Here is a 20,509-nt window from a genome sequence, read left to right as displayed (position 1 = left end):
ATGCCATCGACCGCAAATGGCAAGCTTTAAACTGTCAAACTTAGAACCGTCCCAGTCCCCAGAGGTTGTTTTGGCAGCAGGTGAATGGAAAGGGGGTGGAGCTGCCCACCGAAGGGGCCAGGGAGACATTTTTAGAAAGAGAACCACCAAGACAAACCTGGGCCATAATCAAGCCACATGACCCTATGCGGGCATTTTCCAGACAGTCTGTTCTCAAAAGAAACTATCGTTCCCTCCCAAACACTCCTTTTAACATGGGTAGCAGGTGATTAGAATTTATAAACCGAACACAGGTTTATTTAGAAGCCAACCCTGGTTTGGGCTGGTGCAGAAGAATCCCTCCTCATGAAGGGGAAAAAAAAAATCAGGTTAACATCTTTTTTATTTTCAAGTTTCTAAGTTTTATTTTATATATATATATATATATATATATATATGTTTTATTTTATATATATATAACACATATACATATATATGTGTATATATATCTCTATATATTTTAACTAATCAAAATTTCTGATTCCATGGTTTTGATTATAATTTATTCCATGGTGATTCATACCCATTTCCATCTGGGGGGGGGTGTTTTCAAACTTTTCCCACAAAGCAGCGCACCAGCTGTTTAGTGCCTTTCCCGGGGAAGGGGCAGGAACGGCAGACAGTCACCGAGTGCCCGGCCGCTCCGGACCCGGCTCCAGGCTGGACACCTTCCCGTGGTCTCTCATTTCATCTGCTCCTCACAATATCTTTAAATACCCAAATTACCAGACACACAAGGAGAGCGACCGTTTCGTTTCCAGATAAGCCCTGGACATCGGGCCGGCAATTCGGTTATAAAGATTTTTTTTTTTTTTTTTTTTTTTTTTTTTAAGATTTTAATTTATGAGAGAGAGAGAGGGGGAGAGACCGAACACAGGCAGACAGAATGGGGCAAGGCAGAGGGAGAAGCAGGCTCCCTGCTGAAAGGAGCCCGAGGGGACTCGATCCCAGGACGCTGGGATCATGACCTGAGCCGAAGGCAGCTGCTTAACCAACTGAGCCACCCAGGCGTCCCCGGTTATAAAGATTTTTAATGGTGCCGGAGAACAGGACCATTAAGAGGGAGGGAATTAAAGGGAGGAACATATTTGTCGACCAAACATGTCAACAGTCTCTGGAGAAAAGGGAGGGGAGCAGTTTCCCTGTTTGCTGAATGATGAAAAGCCCAAAGAAGGCTAAGAATTTCTGTTGCGGCGTTCTGGGCTGCGGCGGGCAGGATCCTCTCGGAGTCCTCCGGTTTCAGGGAGGGATGCCAGGCCCAGGGAGAGATCAAGGGGTACTGCCAGTTTCGAACGGTCTTGATACACCCAAGAGTATGGTTTGTAAGCTCGGCTGCCGGGAGGACTGGCACTTCGTGAGCGACGCTGCGGCACAAACAAGACCCTAGTATTCCCCGGCCCGTTCTTGCTGAGAGCTCAGAGCTGGCTTTTCTCTAACGGTGCCTTTCAAACTGGGTGCCCCAGAATGATTGGGGGGGAGGGGCAGAGGGGGTGCCGTTTAACCCCACACTGCGGGTCCCACCCCAGAGTTTTTGACACGGGAGGTCTCGGCTGTGACCGGAAAGCCTGCAGGTCTAACATGCTCACAAGTGTTTGCCCTGGTCTGACATCCTAGAACCCAAGGACCAACGGTTTGTTTGTTTTTTGTTTGTTTTTAAAGACCAGAATCCATCAAAGATGGGAACAGGCTATTTATGATGTGGCAAAATCTTGATCAGGTCTGATCTGAGCCACCCAAGGGCAGGGGATTTTGTCTGTTGCTGTATGCCTAGCACCTAGAATAGGGGCTGGCCTACAGCGGGTGCCCTACAGACCCCCCCGGGAAGTCAAAGCAGTCAGTAGGCTCCATGGTGGGTGCAAGTGAGTCCGGGAAAGAGGCTGCAGACGTGCCAGCTACAAAGGGAATGGCTGCTAACTGTTTTCGGTTTGGTTTTTTTTCCATGGTCACAACAGTATACATTTTTAAATATTTCACAACCAGCTCTCCAGGAAAAAAAAAAAAAAGCCTGAATTTGTGGCATGTGCCGTGTTCCCCGGCCTAAATCCTTCCACCACGGTCAATTACCAGCCACCTGTGTGGAGTCCCCCGACACGGAGTCGGGAGGGGTGAGCACCCCCGGGGTACCAGTGCTGTGCGGAGCCCCCGCCAGGCCGCCCAGTGCACTCTTCTCGGCGTGTTCCCGTCCTTCCAGCCCCGCAGCTCAATACTACTTCAGAACGTGAGGCGATTGATATGCATATTCTTGCTAAAGCATCTAATTCTGAAAACCCAGAACTCAGATTTTGCATGTTTCAGCGAGCAAGTCTGAACGGAAGACTGAGCTGTAGCATTTTTTTTTTTTATTAGTAGAAGGGAAAATTGGGTCACTTCTAGGGGATGGAGAGCTTGACTCATTTCTGTTATCAGCTCCCGTGTGCACCACAGTTAATGCTGTCCCGTGCAACATATAATAAACAAGATGTTAAAAAGAAAAACCACCAGGTTTTTCTCTTCATTTACAAATGTAATCTTGTCTTCAGCAATGTGTAAATTTCCTGGTTGGCTGATATGTTTCAGTGTTTGGATTGCAGTTACTATATATGATGAAAAATGTATATTGTGCATTTTTTCTTATTAAGTATTTGATGCAAATTAATATTTCTCAGTTGACATTGATTCACATCTGCTGGCTTATTAATAACACACGAACAGATGTTTCTTAAATCTCTAGACTCCTAATTCTTTTTTCCAAAAGTTTTACCTTTCTAATTTCTTTTTCGATATGCACATTTAGGATTATTTTATTTCGAGCGTTTATTTTTATTTATTTGTTTTTTTAGAGAGGCAGGTGAGGGAAAGGCAGAGAATCGCAAGCGGATCCATGCTGAGCACGGAGATCATGACCTGAGCAAAAACCAGGAGTTAAGACGCCTCACTGACCGAGCCACCTGGGCGACCTGTTATTTTTGTATTTAATTGAATACAGTTGGTGCATATGATGATAGTTTCAGGTGTCCAACACTGTGACTCAAGGGTTACCGGCGCTGGGAAAAAGTGTAGCTACCGTCACCGCATGAAGTGGTTACAGTATCACTGACTATTCCCCAAGCTGTACTTCTCCTCCTTCTGACTAACTTATTTTATAACTGCAAGTTTGTACCTCTCAATCCACTTCAACTTATTTGCTAACAGCTGGTCTAGGCTGGAAGGAAGCCTACTACTTAACAAAGGTACCGCTACCAACAGTCATACAATGACGGCTACCAATCCTGAGCTGACCAGGTGGCCGGCCCTGACCAGCACTTGACACACATCAAGGCATTTGACCTTCATTCACAAGAGCCCCATGAGGTAGGAACCCCAGTTTGGGTGAGGGAGATGGGAGTGAGAGGGGAAATTATGCGCCCAGATCATCAAAGAATGGTGCGGTTGCATAGGGACCAAAAACCACGCTGCGAAGGAGATCCTGAGGTCTGTCTTGATGACCCCGGTCAGTACATGATAAATGCAAAACTTCCTCGGCCTTCCCTGAGTGGCAGATTTTGATCCGAAATTTCTTCTCCAAGTTATGGGGAGGCTTCGAGGGGCCAATTCACCGTACACCGGGCGAGAAACCAGGCAGGGTTTCTGCAGGCTACGCACACCGTCTTTTCTCTATACCATCTCCCGAGGGTAGGAGCACAAGCTCTGGGGTTCCACGGGAGGGCAGGCATCCCGAAATTAAAATCAAGCTATGAGAAACCATTTGCTTTGAAAATCTCTACCATATTTTAGAGCGTTAATATATAGAAGATGTATCTATCTGCGCGATTCCATTTCTGCCCTACCTTCAAGCTCTAGTACAACAGTTCTCAATGGGGGTGGGGTCGAGTTTGCCCCCAGGAGACCCTGGCAATGTCCAGAGACAACCTTGACCATCATAACTGGAGGGGCTGCTGGCTTCAAGTGAGGGAGGCAGTCTCCCACCAAAACATCAGTGGTGCCTGAAATCCTGCTCCATTTTCAAATACCCTCAAGCTTTCTGTCCTCTTCCAAGTTTGGATGCCTAAGAAACTCCACCGATACCATCATCCGGCCTTCACTGTCTTTTATCTTGCCTTTATGACTGAAGAACATGTTCCATCTTGCCTTTCTCCTGATGAGGGCAAAGATATCCTGGTTGCCTCTGAATGCCTCAGAACACAGGGGACTGCATTCTGCACAAAGTGAGGGTGTGTATCTGTCCAACACCATGGTTTCCCTGGAGGCGGGTAAAGATACTGAGACTTCAGACTCACCAACACTCAGGAGTTCCTAATGTGGAGGCGGAGGCAGGGCACTGACTAAATCAGGAACACACGTTTCCTATAAACGCTATCTCATTTAATCCTTCAAACCACTGAAGGAGACAGGAAACACTATTTTAGGTACCTTCAGCTCAGATGTCTAATTTGTAAAAGGTCACATGCTGGTAAGTGACAGAGACTGTTTCTGAGGCCACATCTTCCAGCCTGTGCTCCTTCCCTGCCCCACCGCCACGGCCCCAGGCTCTGGGGCCAAGAGTCTTGTCTCCTACAGAGTCCCTCATTTTTAGGGTTTCGGAGATGCTAAAAGGGAAAACAGCAACGTGAAAGGCTGGAAACTTTACATGATCAGTGTGATCGTCACCAGTGTGGCTGCCCGACATAGCCACTAAATTGGTCAGTTCACGGAGTGCTGCAAATGGGCTTAAGTGCACGTTACATATTTAAAAATTAATTATAAAGATACTTGGAATTTACAGGAGTCTTTCCTTCAGAAGAGTACTCAAAGACTCATTTTTAAATGCTAATGTGCTAGAGCTTAAGAAAGTTCAAGATTTTTTTTTTTCCCCTTTTTTTTTTAATCAGCAAAATCAGAGAACCTGGGAAATGACCGTCCAAAGAGGCATCTTGGTTCAAGACATAATTATGTGACCTTTCTTTTTATGCGCAGCACTCTCTAGCTGGGTCTCGCCCTCGAGAGGGTGCAAACTGGGGGCTTTCTCAAAGCAGCCAGGAGCCAGGCCCAGACCATGTAGAGCACAGGATAAATAACGTCTGATGGCTGGTCTCTGGGAGCCCTGACAGTATTGATCCCCAAACCAACCTGATGGATCTGTCTTGTTTTCATATTACACAGGGAGAAGTGAAAACAGAGAAAGGTGTATGTGGCACCATATTCATTTTGGTTGTTGTTGTTGTTTGTATGTTTGTTTTTAAGTGAGGGAGACCAGCTCTTAGATCGTCATTGTTCTTCAAGACGCCCATCGTGGCCTCTTTTCCGAAGCCACGTTTGCAGTGCGTGGCCCTAGCCTCGTAGGAAACTGGATGGCCTGTGGTGTCACGCACAGATAACCATTCCCTCCCCACGGCGTGCGGCGCGATGGAAGACCCGCACAGCCGCATCCATTCCACAGTCCCAGGAGCGAAACCTCAGGGCCGTCTACAGTCCTTTTCCTTCTTTTTTTAAGAATCGCCCTCACTTTCATCCTGTCTCTTGAAATGGTCACTGTTGCTGTCCTGCTCCCAGACGCATGAGATCTACGGCGCCCCTGCCCTAAATGGTGTGACCTGGTTCCCTTCCCAGGGAAGCTTCTTGGCTTTGGGTTCCCTTGGTAACCTATTCCAGGCAGCCTAGACCCAAAAAAGCCTTCCTACTACAGGGTCAAGTAAATCCTCCGAGGGCACGACATGCAGCCTATCACATGGTACACCATGTTCCTAGCCTGCGCTGGTACCCGGCGTGCAGCAATCATACCCACTCTGACCTCCCAAGCCAAGGTTCTCAATGCTTTGGAGCCCCTTCTGGTTTCACCCACTTTGGGGTTTGGGTCATCCAGATGGTCTGCCTCCGCAAAGACCTGGAAATACAGGTGAAGGAACCACAAGGGGCGGGCCTGGGATCCAGTGCACCTGGCCCAGGTTTCCGGGATCTGCTGGCCTATTCCCTCTGAATGCGGAAGGAGTGGAGAGAACCCTAGAACACCCGACATAGGTTCTGCAGGCAGCTTTAGCCCTCGCCTGGCCATTCCAGCTTCCAGAACCTTTGCCTGTGCTCCCCTACTTGCAGCGGTCTTTGCCAAACATCTCAGAAGATCAGGAGATCTTGGTATTTTTCTCTAATTGAAGAGGGCAGAGGGAAAAGCCTGGAACAAGTGCTACAGGCAGTTCCTACTATCAGGTAAGCTTGGAAAAACACCGGGCGATTTCTCAGGGACAGGCATCTTGAGTTTCTGCTATAGAATGAAAACCACGTCGGAGACCGTGGAGGATAAAAGCCAAGAATGAGCTGAGACTTTGCAGGCAGGCCCTTCGGGTTCCGTTTCCACGGCTCCCCTCATTAACCCCTCACGGTCTCTCCCTGTGCAGAACGAGCCTGATGATAATACCCACTTCACAGGCTGTTATGCGGATAATGTGCTAATGTGGGGAAAGCACTTAGTTCAGCGCCCTCCACACGCGCGGGCACTCAATAAACATTAGCTATTATTATCCCAAAGACCAGAGACTGCTGAGTGGCAGCCCTTAAGCCAAATCTGTCCTAGAGACCTATTTTGTTTGGACTGCACATTTTCCTATTTAATCGAGCCAACATTTTAAAACTGTAGATTTCTGGCATTTTAAGAAGGTTGCAGATACGACAACACGCCAGGGCCTGCCTTCCCCTCCGGCAGACACTGCCTAGGGCTGGGTCCCGGGGCCCCCCTTTGGATAGGGCATTTCTTCTGTGTTCAAGCCCAGCCCCCCACCATCGCTCATCCTGCACCCCACCCCCCCGCAACGACCTCCCTGCCTGACCCTCGTAGGAAGGCAGGTCCCTAGGCTGGACCAGGACTACCAACACGGCCAAGGTTAGGTCCTGTTACTCCGCCATATTCATTTCAGCCCAGCTGGTCTCTCCTTATGTGACCTATATTCCACTCCCTGCCTTTTGCCTCAGGATGCGTCCCCAGCCACCAACAGCCTCCTCAATCCTGCCTCTCCACCGAGCTCCGCGGTTCCGACGGACAGCGCGCAGCGAAACGAGCTGGGGCACTTTGAAAAAAAAAGAGGAAAGTTCCCATGTCCGAATCGCACCTTCAGGGATTCTAATTAATGGGGGCCGGGGGGCAAGTTCTGGCATTTTTTGAAAGTGCCCAGATGAAGCGAACGTGCACCCTCCGTCCTCCGGGGCTGATGGCCCAAGAGCTCCCCGTCTCCCGGGCCGGCCGGCCCCTCCCGTGGACACCGCGCCACTGAGGACCAGATGAGTCTTGTTTTCCTCCTGTTCCATCCTGCTCGCGAGAGCACCTTGTGTTTAAAGCCTGTCTCCCCAAATAGACCGTCAACTCCAGAGCGGGCAGGTCACGCCTCGGACTTCGGCATCCCCAGCAGAACGGCGGGGGTGCCGAGAGCACCAGAGTGTCCACTGCAAACGCGTCACCGCAATCTGGGTCTACGGGGTGGTAGGCACTGTGGGGACGACGCCACCGACCGGTTTCCTGGGGCCGCAGGGCACGAGGGCAGCAGAGAAGCGGGGTGGACTGGGAGGACACGGAACCCACGAGCAGACGAAGGCACCCGAGGGGACCCTGCAGCCAGCTGAAACGCTGTGTGGGGCCAGCCGGGAGGCAGAACGGGAAAGGCGAGATTTCACTGGACCTCAAACGCCGGGGGGAAAAAAGGTTGCAATTAACCTGGTAAGTCACAGGAGCAGCCAGGGAAGGCTCAATACTGGCATCCTTCTAGAAGCCTGCCAGAGGGAAAGGTGAGGGGTGAGAGCGAGCTGGGGAGGGGACAGGGAGGCCCAGAGGGCAGGCTGCCTGACTCTGGAGAGCAATGCGGCCCTCCCCCTGCCACCGGACAGGGCCTCCACGCTGGCCGGGGTCCGCGGTGCTCAGACCCCCGATTTTTGCCATTCAGTCTCAAGCCATGGCTTACCGTGCAGAAGCGAAATCACGCTCACGGCGCAATTCATGTTAGCAGAGCAACTTTATTAACACATTTAATTGGAGAAATGAAGATTTTCGTCATGATGCTACTAGGATAGTAGTAGAGTAGTCACGATTACTGCTCTTATAGTAAGAAGCTTATTATTCAATCCAAGTCGATGCATGGCTTATAAAGACACAGACCCTAATGACCAGGTCAGGAGAAAACCGCCCCGCGCATCACGCCTCCTCCTCGTCACCACTTTTGTAGAGCTGTAACTGGGTTTAAGGGAACACCGGGCTAGTTAAGAAAACAGGCCACAAAGGACTGTGCAGGGTCCTGCCGTGTAGCTAGGGACACTCTCGGCAGCGCACCCACGCACCAGGCCTTGCCCTAAGCACTTCACAAATAGAAACTCATGCAGTCTTCCTAAACCCCCAGGGGTTAGGAACTCTGTACTAGGTACTATGATCTTCCCATTTTACAGGTGAGGAAACTGAGATGCAGGGGTTGGTTCTATGTCCCAAGTCACAGAGCTGGTGTGCAGAGCCAGAGTGAGAACCCAGGCGCTCTGGCTTCCACCATCTGACCCTCATACCTTCCCTTCTGGCCTGGATTCAAGGTGAGGGTACCCTGTGGTACACACGAGCCTCCCCCTCCCTCTCTCCTAAGGCCTACTGGACCCAGCAGGGCTCAAAGGGGATGGGGTTTGGGCCCCCAGGGCTACAGCTCTGATTTCCTAGCTCTAGAGCCTCGGAGCATCAGAAACAGCAGTGGGCAGAGGGGGTGAGCCCTCCGGGCTGAGTTCCCTTCCAGTGACCCCAGTGTCCAGAGCCACAGCCACTGGGGTCACGAAAATTAGAGCATGCCCACGGAGCCAGAAGGCTTCCGGGACAGCCAGGCATGGGCTGGCCCGGCGGACCAAGGGCATTCGGCTTCTCCCTGCCTGGAAGACGGACTCCGTTTACCAAAATATCTTCTGGGAAAAAGTTTCCCTGACAAGCAGAACTGCGGTCTCGGTGCTCCTGAGCACTCCTGGCCTCTCGGCCATCTCTGCACGCGGCCCCCGCGGGTCTGTGGGGGACACACAGGCCACAGATCCCAGCCCCTAACGACGGGATGAACTACAGCCTCACCTCAGATCAGGTTTCACTTTTAGGCTCCAGGACTTGAAGTGATTCTATTTTTAAGTTTCCTCAGTTCCCCCCGTGAAAGAAGACATTTTAATGAACCGGGTTCTGGGTTTTAGGGGATGGGGACTTCCTCCGAAAGCGTTAACTGACCAGCCACTCGGTTCAATCAGGAGTGTCTCCTGCGGGAAGAGCCTCTAGTCCCGCGTGACCGAGCGGACGCCTCCGAAAACCTGTCCAGTTACTCTGGACGTGGACGGCCCCGGACGAAACTTCCAGCACCAGAGCCATCTGGTGCCCCTGCCCTGAAGAAACTTTCAAAAGTCCTCTTAGCTTCTCGTCTCTGTACAAGTTTCCCCTTTCCAGACCAGAAATGTCAGATACACGAAGAACGCGCTTGTCAGTAACAAAGCTTTAAAAACACTATCACGTTGTTGTAAGAGTCCGTCATTCCTTCCATTTAAAAAAATTCCCTTTCACTGAACATCTAAAGTCACTTCGCTTACTCCGAATAGTTGACAATGAGTTGTTACTCCAAGACCAACTGTTCAAAGGATACTTCCATATGTGCACGTTTACCCAAAAAAAAAAAAAAAAAAAGTAACCCCTCCTGAAGGCCACCTAAAATGTACTCTATACATCCAATTTTTCCCATAGAGACATCGTTAACTTTTTCTTGGTGAATGAGGCTTCCTCTAAGAATTCAAGTCTCCAGTTTCAGTCCTGGCTTGGCCATGAGCTAGCTTGTGACCTTGGGCAAGTAACTGAACTCCACTGGGGCTGAATTTCTTCACCTGCAAAATGAAGGGGACCGGGTCAGAGAAGGACTCTGGTCGCGTTACGGCTCTGAACGCCACGAGTCGCACGAAGACCATGGGAAGCATCGATTGTTGCCTGAGCTCACCTGGAGCCTTATTCTTTGGGACTGTGGCGTTATCAGAAAGAATATTCCCTGGACCCCACAGCTAGCCCCGGACAGCTGGGCCATAGTCACTTATAGTTAACCCTTGAACAATCCAGGTTTGAAGCACAAGGGTCCACTTCTACGAGTTTTTACTTATTTCTTCTTTGCAGTGCTTGCAGTGTCTTTTTCTGTTCCTTGGGCTTTCTTAACAACATTTTCCTTCCTCGGCCTTATTTTAACACTGTATGTAATACACGGGCAAAATCCATGTAAACTGTGTTATTAGGGAAAAGTTTTCAATGAGCAACAATCGCGCCTTGGATAAACCGCACTGGCTACGATGCTGCCACTGCGCAAAGCTTAAACTGTGTTACTAGGAATCAGTTATTAACTATTGGTAGTTAAGTTTTGGGGGGAGGAGTCAAAAGCTCTACTCAGATTTCTGACTGCGTGTGCGTGTCCGTGTGCGTGTGTGCGCACTGTTCAAGGGTCAACCATAGTTTCCTTTCCATTCCTTCCCTATCCCATCAGCTGTCGATCCTCCCCATCAGCCTCCAGTGGGCACAGACCCCTGCCTTAGCTCTCAAATCTAAGTCATGGTCTGCTTTGCTCAGGTTCTCTCCAGCAAAGCAAAGGGCATGGCCTTGGTGATACAATCTGGCAGCCAGTGGGCTTTATTTCCTCTTGTTCAAAGCGATACTGCAGGTGATTGTGGCCGCCATGGCCACAAGACTGACCCCCCAGTTAAGGTCCAGGGAAGGCTAAGAATGCATTCTTGCAACTCGTACATTCCTGGAGTTCTCAAGACACACTGCTTTATGGGGGTAGGGGGGAGCGTTTGAAACCAAAGTGACAACAGAAAATGAACCAATTTCCTTTTTATTAGAGAAAAGCGCTGTGCCTTATGCATCGACATTAACCCCCCTCCTGGGTTTCCTGTCCCCACCTCAGCTGTTGCTTTTCTAAGCTTTCTGTTGTCTAACTTTTCTTTGCGTAAGATACATTTTCCAAGTCACTCTATAAGCCAAAAGAGCGGATCAGAGTCGGAGGAAAGAGATAGCATTAGTGGTTTCCTATATTTACTGCTTTCCTAGTTTATCTTCCCTTCTTAGTCTCATGAAAAATGATTAGTAAAAAAAAAAAAAAATGGTTCTTAGTAATTGTAAATATAGTCCCTAAAACACTATTTTTAAGCTGCTAACAAGCATGAAAATACGCATTAAACCACATGCTTAGTACCTCCAAGAATTCAGGAAAGTTCCTCTCTTTAAAAACCAAATGGAAACAGAGGATCTGATAAGAACTGAAATCTGCTTCTACGCTTTGCACTCTTTGGGGCGGTTTCATGCGCACGGAGACGGAACTCGATCCCGAGCACAGGCCCATTGCCGGCTTTCTCTCATCTTGGGTTCAACAACCTTAGCGAGAAACAAGGTGGACGCAAAGAAGTGGGAGCTGGTGACCCTGGCGAAGGGGACAGATGGAGGACAAGTAAATCTTGGGAAATCAGAAAAACAAAACGATGGATATCTGAAGCTTTGCCAAATGGGTCCCAGTCCTATGGAAAGGGGGTCGAAGGCACAGGTGGGATACCTTCGGGGAAGGCAATCAAGACAGAGGAGGTTTCATTTGTCTTGTTTTTAAAGTAGGCTCCATGCCCAGCCCAGCGTGGAGCCCAACACAGGGCCTGAACGCGCGACCTGGAGATCAAGACCTGAGCTGAGATCAAGAGTGGGACGCTTAACCAACTGAGCCACCCCGGCGCCCCAAGACACAAAAGGTTAAAGAAAACTACTGCGTGAGATCTCTGAGAAAGGAGAAAACAGCAACTCCCCCACCTCCACCCCCCTCCAGCCTTTAAATCTCCAGGTGCTGCTGTTTATTCACGCCTAAGCTTTGAGTATTATTTTCTGTTTTCAAGTTAGCTTTACACGGCACAACATTAATCTCAGAATCTACTCTTCCAAGAGTTACACAAGTGACGACTTATAGGGAAAAAAAAAAAATCCTTTCCTGTTCGCGAGCTTGGGTTCCTTGGCTCACAGTGGCACAGTTAAGGGTGCTTTGTTTCAGAGGATGATTAGAGGGGCACCCTTGGTACTGATTATAGAGGAGCTATTTGTACTGCCCAAGTCTGGGCACTGCATTATGTTAAAACTTCCCTTTTGGGGTATGTAGTGACTAAAAATTCTCTCCTAGTTTAAACTTGGCACCAACCATATATCTCAGCAGAAACAAGATTATTGAGTATAGAACCACAGGAACCCGGCGTTTTTCTTTCATACTTGCACAGGAAAAAGCAGACCCAGCTATAGCATCTCTGGTTTGCCCATTCTCGCACCGAGATTTCAAGTGCTGTGGGTTCTTTCCCCAAGTATAATCAGGAGGCTGCTGTGACTGCATTAAATTAAATCAGATGTGAAAGGCTACTAGTCTCTCGCATGAATAGATCCCAAATTTTCTAGAAGGAGGATGAAATAAATTGCACCTGCTTTTTTAGAAGAGGTGGGAAATGAGGAAGCCCCTTCTGCTTCAGGAAATAGCACTCTGGCTGCAGTCCTCGACAGCGCTCCCATCTCCCATAGTCCACCCGCTGAAAAGGAGGTTACCTAGAGCACGCCTCGGCCTTGCTGACAGCTGAAAGCCAGGGGGCACAGACGGCACCCACAAGGGAGCAGGTCCGTGGGGTCAGGGGAGAGGTGGAGGCCCGGCGAAAATGTGAGGATGAGTTGATCTAAATTGATCACTGCTCGGGGCACAAGAACATGTACAGGCCGTTCAACACTATCTCTATATAGACCTGTCCTAAGGACATGTCCCTGTTTTACCCATGGTTCAAGAGCCAGGTTCTGCTTGAGGGGCGCCTGGGTGGCTCAGTGGGTTAAGCCTCTGCCTTCAGCTCAGGTCATGATCTCAGGGTCCTGGGATGGAGCCCCACATCGTGCTCTCGCTCAGCGGGGAGCCTGCTTCCCCCTCTCTGCCTGCCTCTCTGCCTACTTGTGGTCTCTGTCAAATAAATAAAATCTTAAAAAAAAGAAAAACCCAAATGAATTCGGTATCATTAATTACATATCACCTTGGAAAACTTTCAACCCTTTTACTCTCATATGGAAAGAAGGGCATGTATGCAAAGTCTTGCACTGTTTCTCTAAGTTATAAAAGAAATAACATTTTTGAATGCTGTTTTTGTTGGATATCTATTTGCCTGGCACTGTGGGAAGAGTTTTACATGCATATCATACTGAACCCTTCAAAAGAAAAAAGAACCTCAGTCTAAACCTTGCTATTGTTCCTATTTTACAGAAGAGGAAAGCTTTGCAGAAATTAACTGATTTGCCTAAGATCATAAAACTTGTAAATAATAGCAGTAAGATAGCTAGTAAGGAGTACTCATATATTTTCTCCCACTAAAGGAACAGGATCTGTTCCTGTAAAAAGTTGTTACACATCCTTGAGAATTGGAACCAGGTGGGTCTACAAATCTGGCCAGCAGAACAGAGTTCTCAACCTCTTCTTGGACACAAAGTGTTTAAATGGTTTCTGTGCTCAGCCAATCACTTAGCTATCCCCAAGCTATGTTCTGCCTCAGGGAAAGAAGATGAACAAAATTTCAAGACTTAAATAAAAGTCTAATATAATTTTGATAAGAAACTCAAACCTTATCTTCAGCGCTCCTGACTGTGGAGTAATAATCTCATGGAAAGAAAGTAAAAGTTTTGAAATAACTTGGAAGACAGGATCATTTTTATACTTTAAAGACAATGAAGTACATGTAAGTTTGGCTAGACAGTTTTGGAGTCTTGACAAGCAGGCTAAGATTCAAAAAAACAAAAACAAAAACAAAAAACCCAGCAATCTGGTGGTCTCATAATTTCTCCTTATCAAAACTATTCTTCCATAAATCTGAATGCAATCCAAGAAACATGTCAATAGCTGGCTGTCTCAGATTAGGTTTATGATATAGTAGGAGAACTGTGTAAGGGGTCAGTAAGCTTGAAAAAATATGCTAAACGTGTTGAGGTGGTCAGACGAAGTTAACAGTACTTGATGCTAAAAGCATGGAATATTCTTGTGCCTGAGATCCAGCATCCTGGATACAGTATGTGAGCAGGCACCGCACTCTATCTCCCCCCTGCTGGCAGACCCTTGTCACTAAAAAACGATGAGCTTCTTTGAGACTATATGAGACTATATCACACATCCTCAGCAAGTATCTGCCGGACTGGAACGCAGTTAGGATCCAACCATGGGAGAAATTGGAAAGAGTAAGGGAATTACAAAATTTTCATTATTCCACAGCCCATCTCATTTCCCAAAGTGCTGCCTAGGTGCTGACTTCCTTAAAGAGCTCTGCAAAATCCCGATTCTCCAAAAAAAAAAAAAAAAAATAATAATAATAATAATAATAATAATACACCCATTTGGAACTGAGACAAGGTGAGGTCAACGACTGGTATTCTCAACCACAGGCGACTCGGGTTCGTTTCTAGCCTCGTGGGGTCCCAGCCTCACCACGAGGGTGAAGACAGGAGGCATGGAGGAGGGGAATGATAGAGAGAGAAAGGGAGAAAGGGGAGAGAGCTCCGGGCCACACTTCTTTCTAGTATCAACAAAAAGAGAAGCCGCATACTGACCTAAATCATCTCTCAAAGGCGCTTTATAAATTACAGGGACAAAGGGAGGGGGCGGCGGGTGGCCTGGGAATCCTACAGACACCCTACCCTCTGACCCGCCCCCCTCCCCCTCCAGCACAAGGGAAGCAAGACAGAAAACAGAGCTCAACTCGGCCATTGGCGAGCAGCCCCCCCTCCGCTTCTCGATCGCCCATCCATCGACCCCTAAGAAAATAACACACGTAAACACCATACCCACCCCCCGGGGCGGACACTCCCGGCCCGAGGCTCCTAGAACCGGAGGCCGGGGCATTTACTTAGTTAGATTTTTCTTGCTTACTCATTTCCCTCAAGCACCCAACCCCCCGTTCCCACTCCAAAACCCCGCTCAACCGCCTACCCCCACGGCTTCAGCCCCCAACAGAATCCGGTGCCCCCGCGGCGGCCGCAGCCCCCCGAGCCGTCCCGGTCACTAACCTGCTGCTGTAAGGGCATTTCCGAAACCAGCCTGGCTCCGGGGGAGGTGGGGGGGGCCGGCTGGAGAGGGGGCCCGGAGGGCCGAACAGACCGGCGGCGCCGGGCGAGGGCGGGCGCCCGTGGCCGGGGGGTGGGGGGGTGGTTAGGGCGAGCGGAGGGAGGGTGGCCGTGCCGGGGGCGGGTGCGAGGGCGCCGGGACCGTCCCAGGCCAGGGAGCCGGCAAGCAGGAGGAAGTGGGTGCCCCCCTCTCCCCCTCCAGCGCCCCCTCCCGCCGCCGCCTCCTCCCCAGTCACAGGCGCGTCCTCCGCGCACGTGTGCGAAACGTCACCGGCGGGTCCCGGGGAGAGGGACAGACCCAGGCGGCGGGACGGGAACACGGCTGCCCCCGCCCTCCGTCGCCGGGGGGCGGGGAGGGGGACAGGGCGGGGAAGGAAGGGGCAAGGGGAGAGGCGGGTCAAGGGCAGGCCCGGGGCCCGGCGAGGAAGGCCCGGGCGCTCGGGCCACGCGGGCGCCGCCGCGGACGCCGCCAGGATGCGCCCAGGCCGGGGCGCCTGGCCGCGAGTCCCTCACCCCCGGACAGCCCACGCCCCAGCTCGCACCCGGCTTCCAGACCCACCTCCCTCGCCACCTCTCTCCGCCTCCCCCAGCCCCTTTGTTGCCGGGAGTTACAGATCCCCAAATGTGTCAAGCGCCGCATGGCAGAGCCCCTGCGCCCCGAGCACGCTTTGGGGACCCCCGGCAGCCAACGGGCCTCCGAGGCCGGCGGGGGGCCATCACCCCCACAGTCTCCCAGTTTCCAGCCCCCAGAGTCCCCCCACTCCCCAGTTCACGACTCCCTCCCCCACCCCCTTCTCCATCCGGGGCGTGACCCCTTCCTACGCCCGAGAAAGAGGAAGCTTCGAGTTGGAGGGGAGGGGAGGGTGGGGGTAGGGAAAAGTGCAGGAAAAGAACGGGGGGGCCGCCAAAAGTTTCGGAGTGTTTGACGTGGTCCGCGCCGACGCGCTCCCCGCCGCCCCGCGCGCCCGGCGGAGCCCCCCGACCCTCCGGGCGCGGAGGGGAGTGCACAAGTCGAACAATAAAACCCAGCCGGAGGGGCAGCCGCCGAGGCCCGCCGAGGCCCGCGACGCTCGGCCCCGCGCTGTCCCGGGGCGGCCCGCAGCGCGCCCACCACCCCGCGCCCTGCGAGCCCACCTCCCGCCCGGGCTGGGGACGGTGGGAACGGGAGGGCATTACCGGAGGGCCGCCGCCGCCGTCGCTGCCGCCGCGTCCCAGCGCTGGTGGCTGCTGCAGCAGCCCGGCTCTGCCGGAGGGTCCGTGCGGCGTGGTGTAGAGGAGGCTGCCGGCGGTCTGCTCCGCGCCGGGGGCACTGGGGAGGAGGGGGCCGGCGGCGACGGCGCCGCTGTGGAGGGAGGAGGTACAGGAGGTGGTGGAAGTGTTCGTGGTGAGGATCTGGATGTACGCGCCCGGGGCGGCGGCGGCGGCGGCGGCGGCGGGGAAGCCGGGGCTGGCTAGCAGTGCCCTTTTGTCCATGGAGGCTGCAGCGGCGGCGGCGACGACAGCCGCCCCCTCCCCACCCCCGGCGGTCACCAGGTACTGCTCCAGGGCGGGCTGGATCCCCTTTCTCATCTCTCGCTCCTGCTCTTTTTATTGCTATGGTATATTAATGTATTGTTTTCAATTTCTTTATTATTTGCAGTCGGAGTTTCCAAGTCTCTCCTCCTTCTCTCCTCCCCGCCCGGCGCTTCCGAGCCCCTTCTCTCTCTTTTCTTTTTATTTTTCCGCACCGCACGGGCCCCGGGGGCCAAAAATAATCGGGGCTCTGGAGAGAGGAGGGTCCCGGCCGCACGGATATCGGGCCCCGAGGGGGGATGGAGGCGTCGGGGGCGGCCGATGCAACGGATTGCGAGGCGGCGGCGGCAGCCCGGGTGCTGCGGCCGGCAGCTGAAAAATGGCTCCAGGAAGCTGCTGCTGACAATGAATGAAGGGATACGGTTTACGCGCCAAGGTCCTCCCGCGAAACTCAGATTTCCCGCCGGCTTTTCAAACCATATTTGCATATCCCCGCCCTCCAACCCGGCGAGGCCCGTTCCCACAGCCCATTGGGCCGCTGCCTCCTCACTTAACTCCCAATCGCGGCGCAGGGCCGCGACTTGCCGGTTTCCGTTGGCCACCGTGCATCATGGTTACCGGGGCTACAGAGGCTCTATTTGCATAGGCCTCCTTGATTGGTCGGGGGAGAGCAGGGTTTTTTAGGAGGTCGGGCCAAGCCTTCCCTTCTCTCCCACGGAAAACCACGCCTTGTCCAAGCTCCGCCCGGTCCCCGCCCGCGCGTCGGGCGGGGGCTGCTGACCTGGGCAGGCGCTCAGCGCCCCGCAGACTCAGTGAGGATCCGGTCTGGAGCGCAAGTTTCGCTTTTAGAAATCGTCAAGGTGACCAAGGGGACACTCGCTGGAATTCTCTTTCCTCTGGCCAGTCAGTGTAGTAGATGTGCACGAGCTGGAGGTTCTCCCAAATACGTTCCAAAGGCAAGTTGGACCACGCGGACGATGCCCGGCAGGTGGGCTCGGAGCCCTTTAAATCGTGGGTTTCTCTTTTCCTGAATTCCAACCAATGCCGCGGCGAGAGCTGATCCCGAGGCCCAGGCTGATCGACAGAAGCATGTGGGCAGACGGGATCGTGGGGGCAGAAGGTTGGGCTGACGCTATTGCGGGCACCACTTGAGTTAGCATTCCAGATCCTTCCTGGTGGCTTCGTTAGGAGCCTGGATGGGGTCGAAGTGACAATTAACTCTGCAAGGTCTGGAGCGAAAGCTTACCTCGAGTGTTGGTTTGAGTCCCGCGGATGCCCCTCCCCCCCGACCCCTCCCGGTCCGGGAGCACCCAGGGCATTTAATCAGGGCTAACCTAGGGCTGATCTGCGGTTTTCTAATCCGCCAGGCAGGAACCCGAAGAAGTGCACGCTTCGCACGGTGACGTCTTGCTCCCAGCCAACGCTGCGCGCCCAGACACCGGCGCTTGACAATCTCGGTTTCCTACCAAGTTCTCCGTCAGAAAGCAAACGCGGCGATCGAGACTCATTCCAAAACATTTTTAAAGACTTTTTTTTTTTTTTTTTAATTTTTAGCATACCATAAGTGGTCACCCAAAGTCTATATGGCCGAATGGACTTCTGCATGGATGCAACTGTTCATGGGTCTTAAAATCGAAGATTGCCCCTGTGAGACTGCACAGGAAAAGGGACCCCTGCAGGAGTGTGGGGAAAGGTGTACGTGTCAGTCGTCATTTACCATTCCAGTCGCTGAGAATTGTACAAAACAGCCGCTAAGCTGGTGTTCACGGGGTGATGAGGGTTGCGATTCTTCGTGTCCCGACCCAAAACTTTATTATGGTTATGATTCTTATTATTAATAGTAATTTCCAAAAACGCATATACTCAGTATTATGAAAGGCCTGGACAGATAGGTCAGTGGAGGGAGGCTCAGACTCCTAAATACTTCAGTCCTATTACCTGGTCAAACCTGGCCTCTGGCTCAGGAAGGTTTTGCGCTTGCATGCCGGCTAGTTGAGGACACGTGGCCTAGTCCCCAAACATTTACTGACACCTATCATAAAACTGACACTCTCTTTAGGGCAGATTAGATGGTACTCAGAGGGCATCAATTCTTTTGGACTAGAGGTGTAATGTATTAGTTTCCCTGATTCTGTCCCATGGATGCTGCTTTCCACCATGGGTGGGAAAAGAACCCTAGTACTGTCACTAGGTGGATATTACCCGCTGTGGTACATGGCTGGCGGCGTGCTTGTGGTGGTGGCAGTGAGGGTTGTGGGGGAGTCGTGACGGACCTGCATTTTTATGATGAGAGACAAGCCCAGGGTTTGGAACTGTATGCAAAATCCCAGCTAGAGCGCCCAGCGAGGGATTACGATGACATCCACAGAGGGCTGTGTTCACACAATCCAGATCCACACTGGTGATTCTGGTTTAGAAAGCTTTGACACCCTTCTCCTTTAGCCAAGCTATATTTTTAATGTAGGGTATTTGGTCGAAAGCAAACGTTTTGTCCTTTTAGGTCTCGCGGCAGAAAATAAGATGCTAAAATTTGAGGTAGGCTATTGATTTGTGGACAGGGAGCATGTTTTGGTAGAAAGATAATGGGCTTTGGAGCCACTTACTAGTTACATAACTTTAATCTCTAAAAGCCTGTTTTCTCGTATGTTCTCTGGGAACTCCTATTGCAGTGCCCATATTACAAGGTCATGATGAAAGAGGCAATAATAAATGTTAAGCACCGGGCGTATAGCATAGCAGGCGTTCGATAAGTGGGAGCTATTTATGATTCTGTTTATTTGTGTGACTGTGCTTTGTAGCTCTGTGTCGTCCAATCTGACTCCCAGCCTCAAATCTTCCCGTTTGCCCTTGGATGTTCACTGGCCACGCAGCTTAGCTTTGTCCCAGAGTAGGAGCACTGGCATGTTCTGGTTAGTAGGGATTCCGGAATCCTGACGCAGAAGTTCAGGGTAATAAAATAAAGTCATCTCTGCTGCCTGTCCCACTCCCATCTCAGTGGCTCCTGGCTGGCTCCTAAGTCTGAGCCTTCCTATCCTTCTCTGGAAGGTCAGACCGATCTGGACTAGAGCCAAACTGCTTTTGCCAATCAGCACCCCCTTTCTCTTGCTTCGACAGTGGCCCAGGCAGCTAGCTGTTACAAAATGGGCCTGCATAGTTGGTTTGAATGGTGGCCCCTCCAAAAATCATGTCTTTATCCTTACCCCCAGAACCCATAGTGTGAACATAGTTGGAAAAAGGATCTTTGCAGATGTAATTAAGTCAAGAATCTCAAGATCCTTTTGGGCGAGCCCAAAGTCCCGCGACAAATAAATCCAGTGACCAATGTCCTTGGAAGAGACACCCAGTGGAAAGATACAGAGGAGGAGAGACTTTGAGAAGGTGGAGGCAGAGACCGGAATGAGCAGCTCCAAGTCAAGAAATGCCAGCAGCAACCAGAAGCCATGAGAGGCAAGGGATAGAATCTTCCACAGAGCCTGTGGCGGAAGCAGAGCCCTGCCGACACCCAGATTTAGGACTTCTGCCCTCTGGACCGGTGAGAGAATAAATTTCTGTTGTTCTGAGCTACACAGTTTGTGATAATTTATTATGGCAGCCCTGGGGGACTAATTCAACCTGTTAGCCTGCCTACCCGAATCTCCAACCTCTTCGCCGCTACTCACGTTGTTTTGTGCTGCTGCCAAGGGACCATTCCTTGCTGGATACCAGTGACACTAATTGTCAGCCGGGGCTCGAGCCCCTGCTGAAGACTTTCCAAAGTAGACTTGTTGCAGACTTGTTGCAGGAGTTCGTCCAAATGCAGGTTCCTGAGCTCTCCCCAGTCCTAATGAGCTGGAATCCTTTGAGTCAGGGCCCAAGAATCTTATTTAACAAGTCCCTCCAGGTTAATAT

The 20,509-nt window shown here is 51.4% G+C and overlaps 1 protein-coding gene, 1 long non-coding RNA gene and 1 pseudogene across 4 annotated transcripts in view; 1 reads left to right on the top strand and 2 right to left on the bottom strand.

Annotated features, from left to right (window-relative positions):
- The window catches only part of E2F3 (E2F transcription factor 3), a 76,486-nt gene extending 59,492 nt beyond the window's left edge, over positions 1-16,994 (bottom strand). For 2 of the 3 annotated variants that reach the window (XM_045085083.1, XM_045085084.1), the window contains exon 1: positions 16,286-16,994. In XM_045085083.1, the coding sequence (XP_044941018.1) occupies positions 16,286-16,678 (393 nt within the window). In that variant the 5' untranslated portion in view covers positions 16,679-16,994. Of the gene's footprint in view, positions 1-15,052; positions 15,433-16,285 lie in introns of those variants that run through there. The other variant, XM_004761266.3, reaches the window with a different exon arrangement.
- On the bottom strand, positions 10,193-10,323 carry LOC123393381 (annotated as a pseudogene).
- Positions 16,995-17,116: 122 nt separating the features above from the next.
- LOC123393363 lies at positions 17,117-20,181 on the top strand. Its single transcript, XR_006608126.1, has 2 exons — positions 17,117-17,609; positions 17,989-20,181. It is a non-coding gene; the product is annotated as an uncharacterized LOC123393363 (long non-coding RNA).
- Positions 20,182-20,509: the final 328 nt, after the last annotated feature.

Source organism: Mustela putorius, unplaced genomic scaffold (assembly GCF_011764305.1).
Source record: "Mustela putorius furo isolate JIRA1106 unplaced genomic scaffold, ASM1176430v1.1 tig00000831_pilon_pilon_pilon, whole genome shotgun sequence".
Lineage (NCBI taxonomy): Eukaryota > Metazoa > Chordata > Mammalia > Carnivora > Mustelidae > Mustela > Mustela putorius.
The sequence above is the reverse complement of the archived record's forward strand: the minus strand, read 5'-3'. Positions and strand labels throughout refer to the sequence as shown.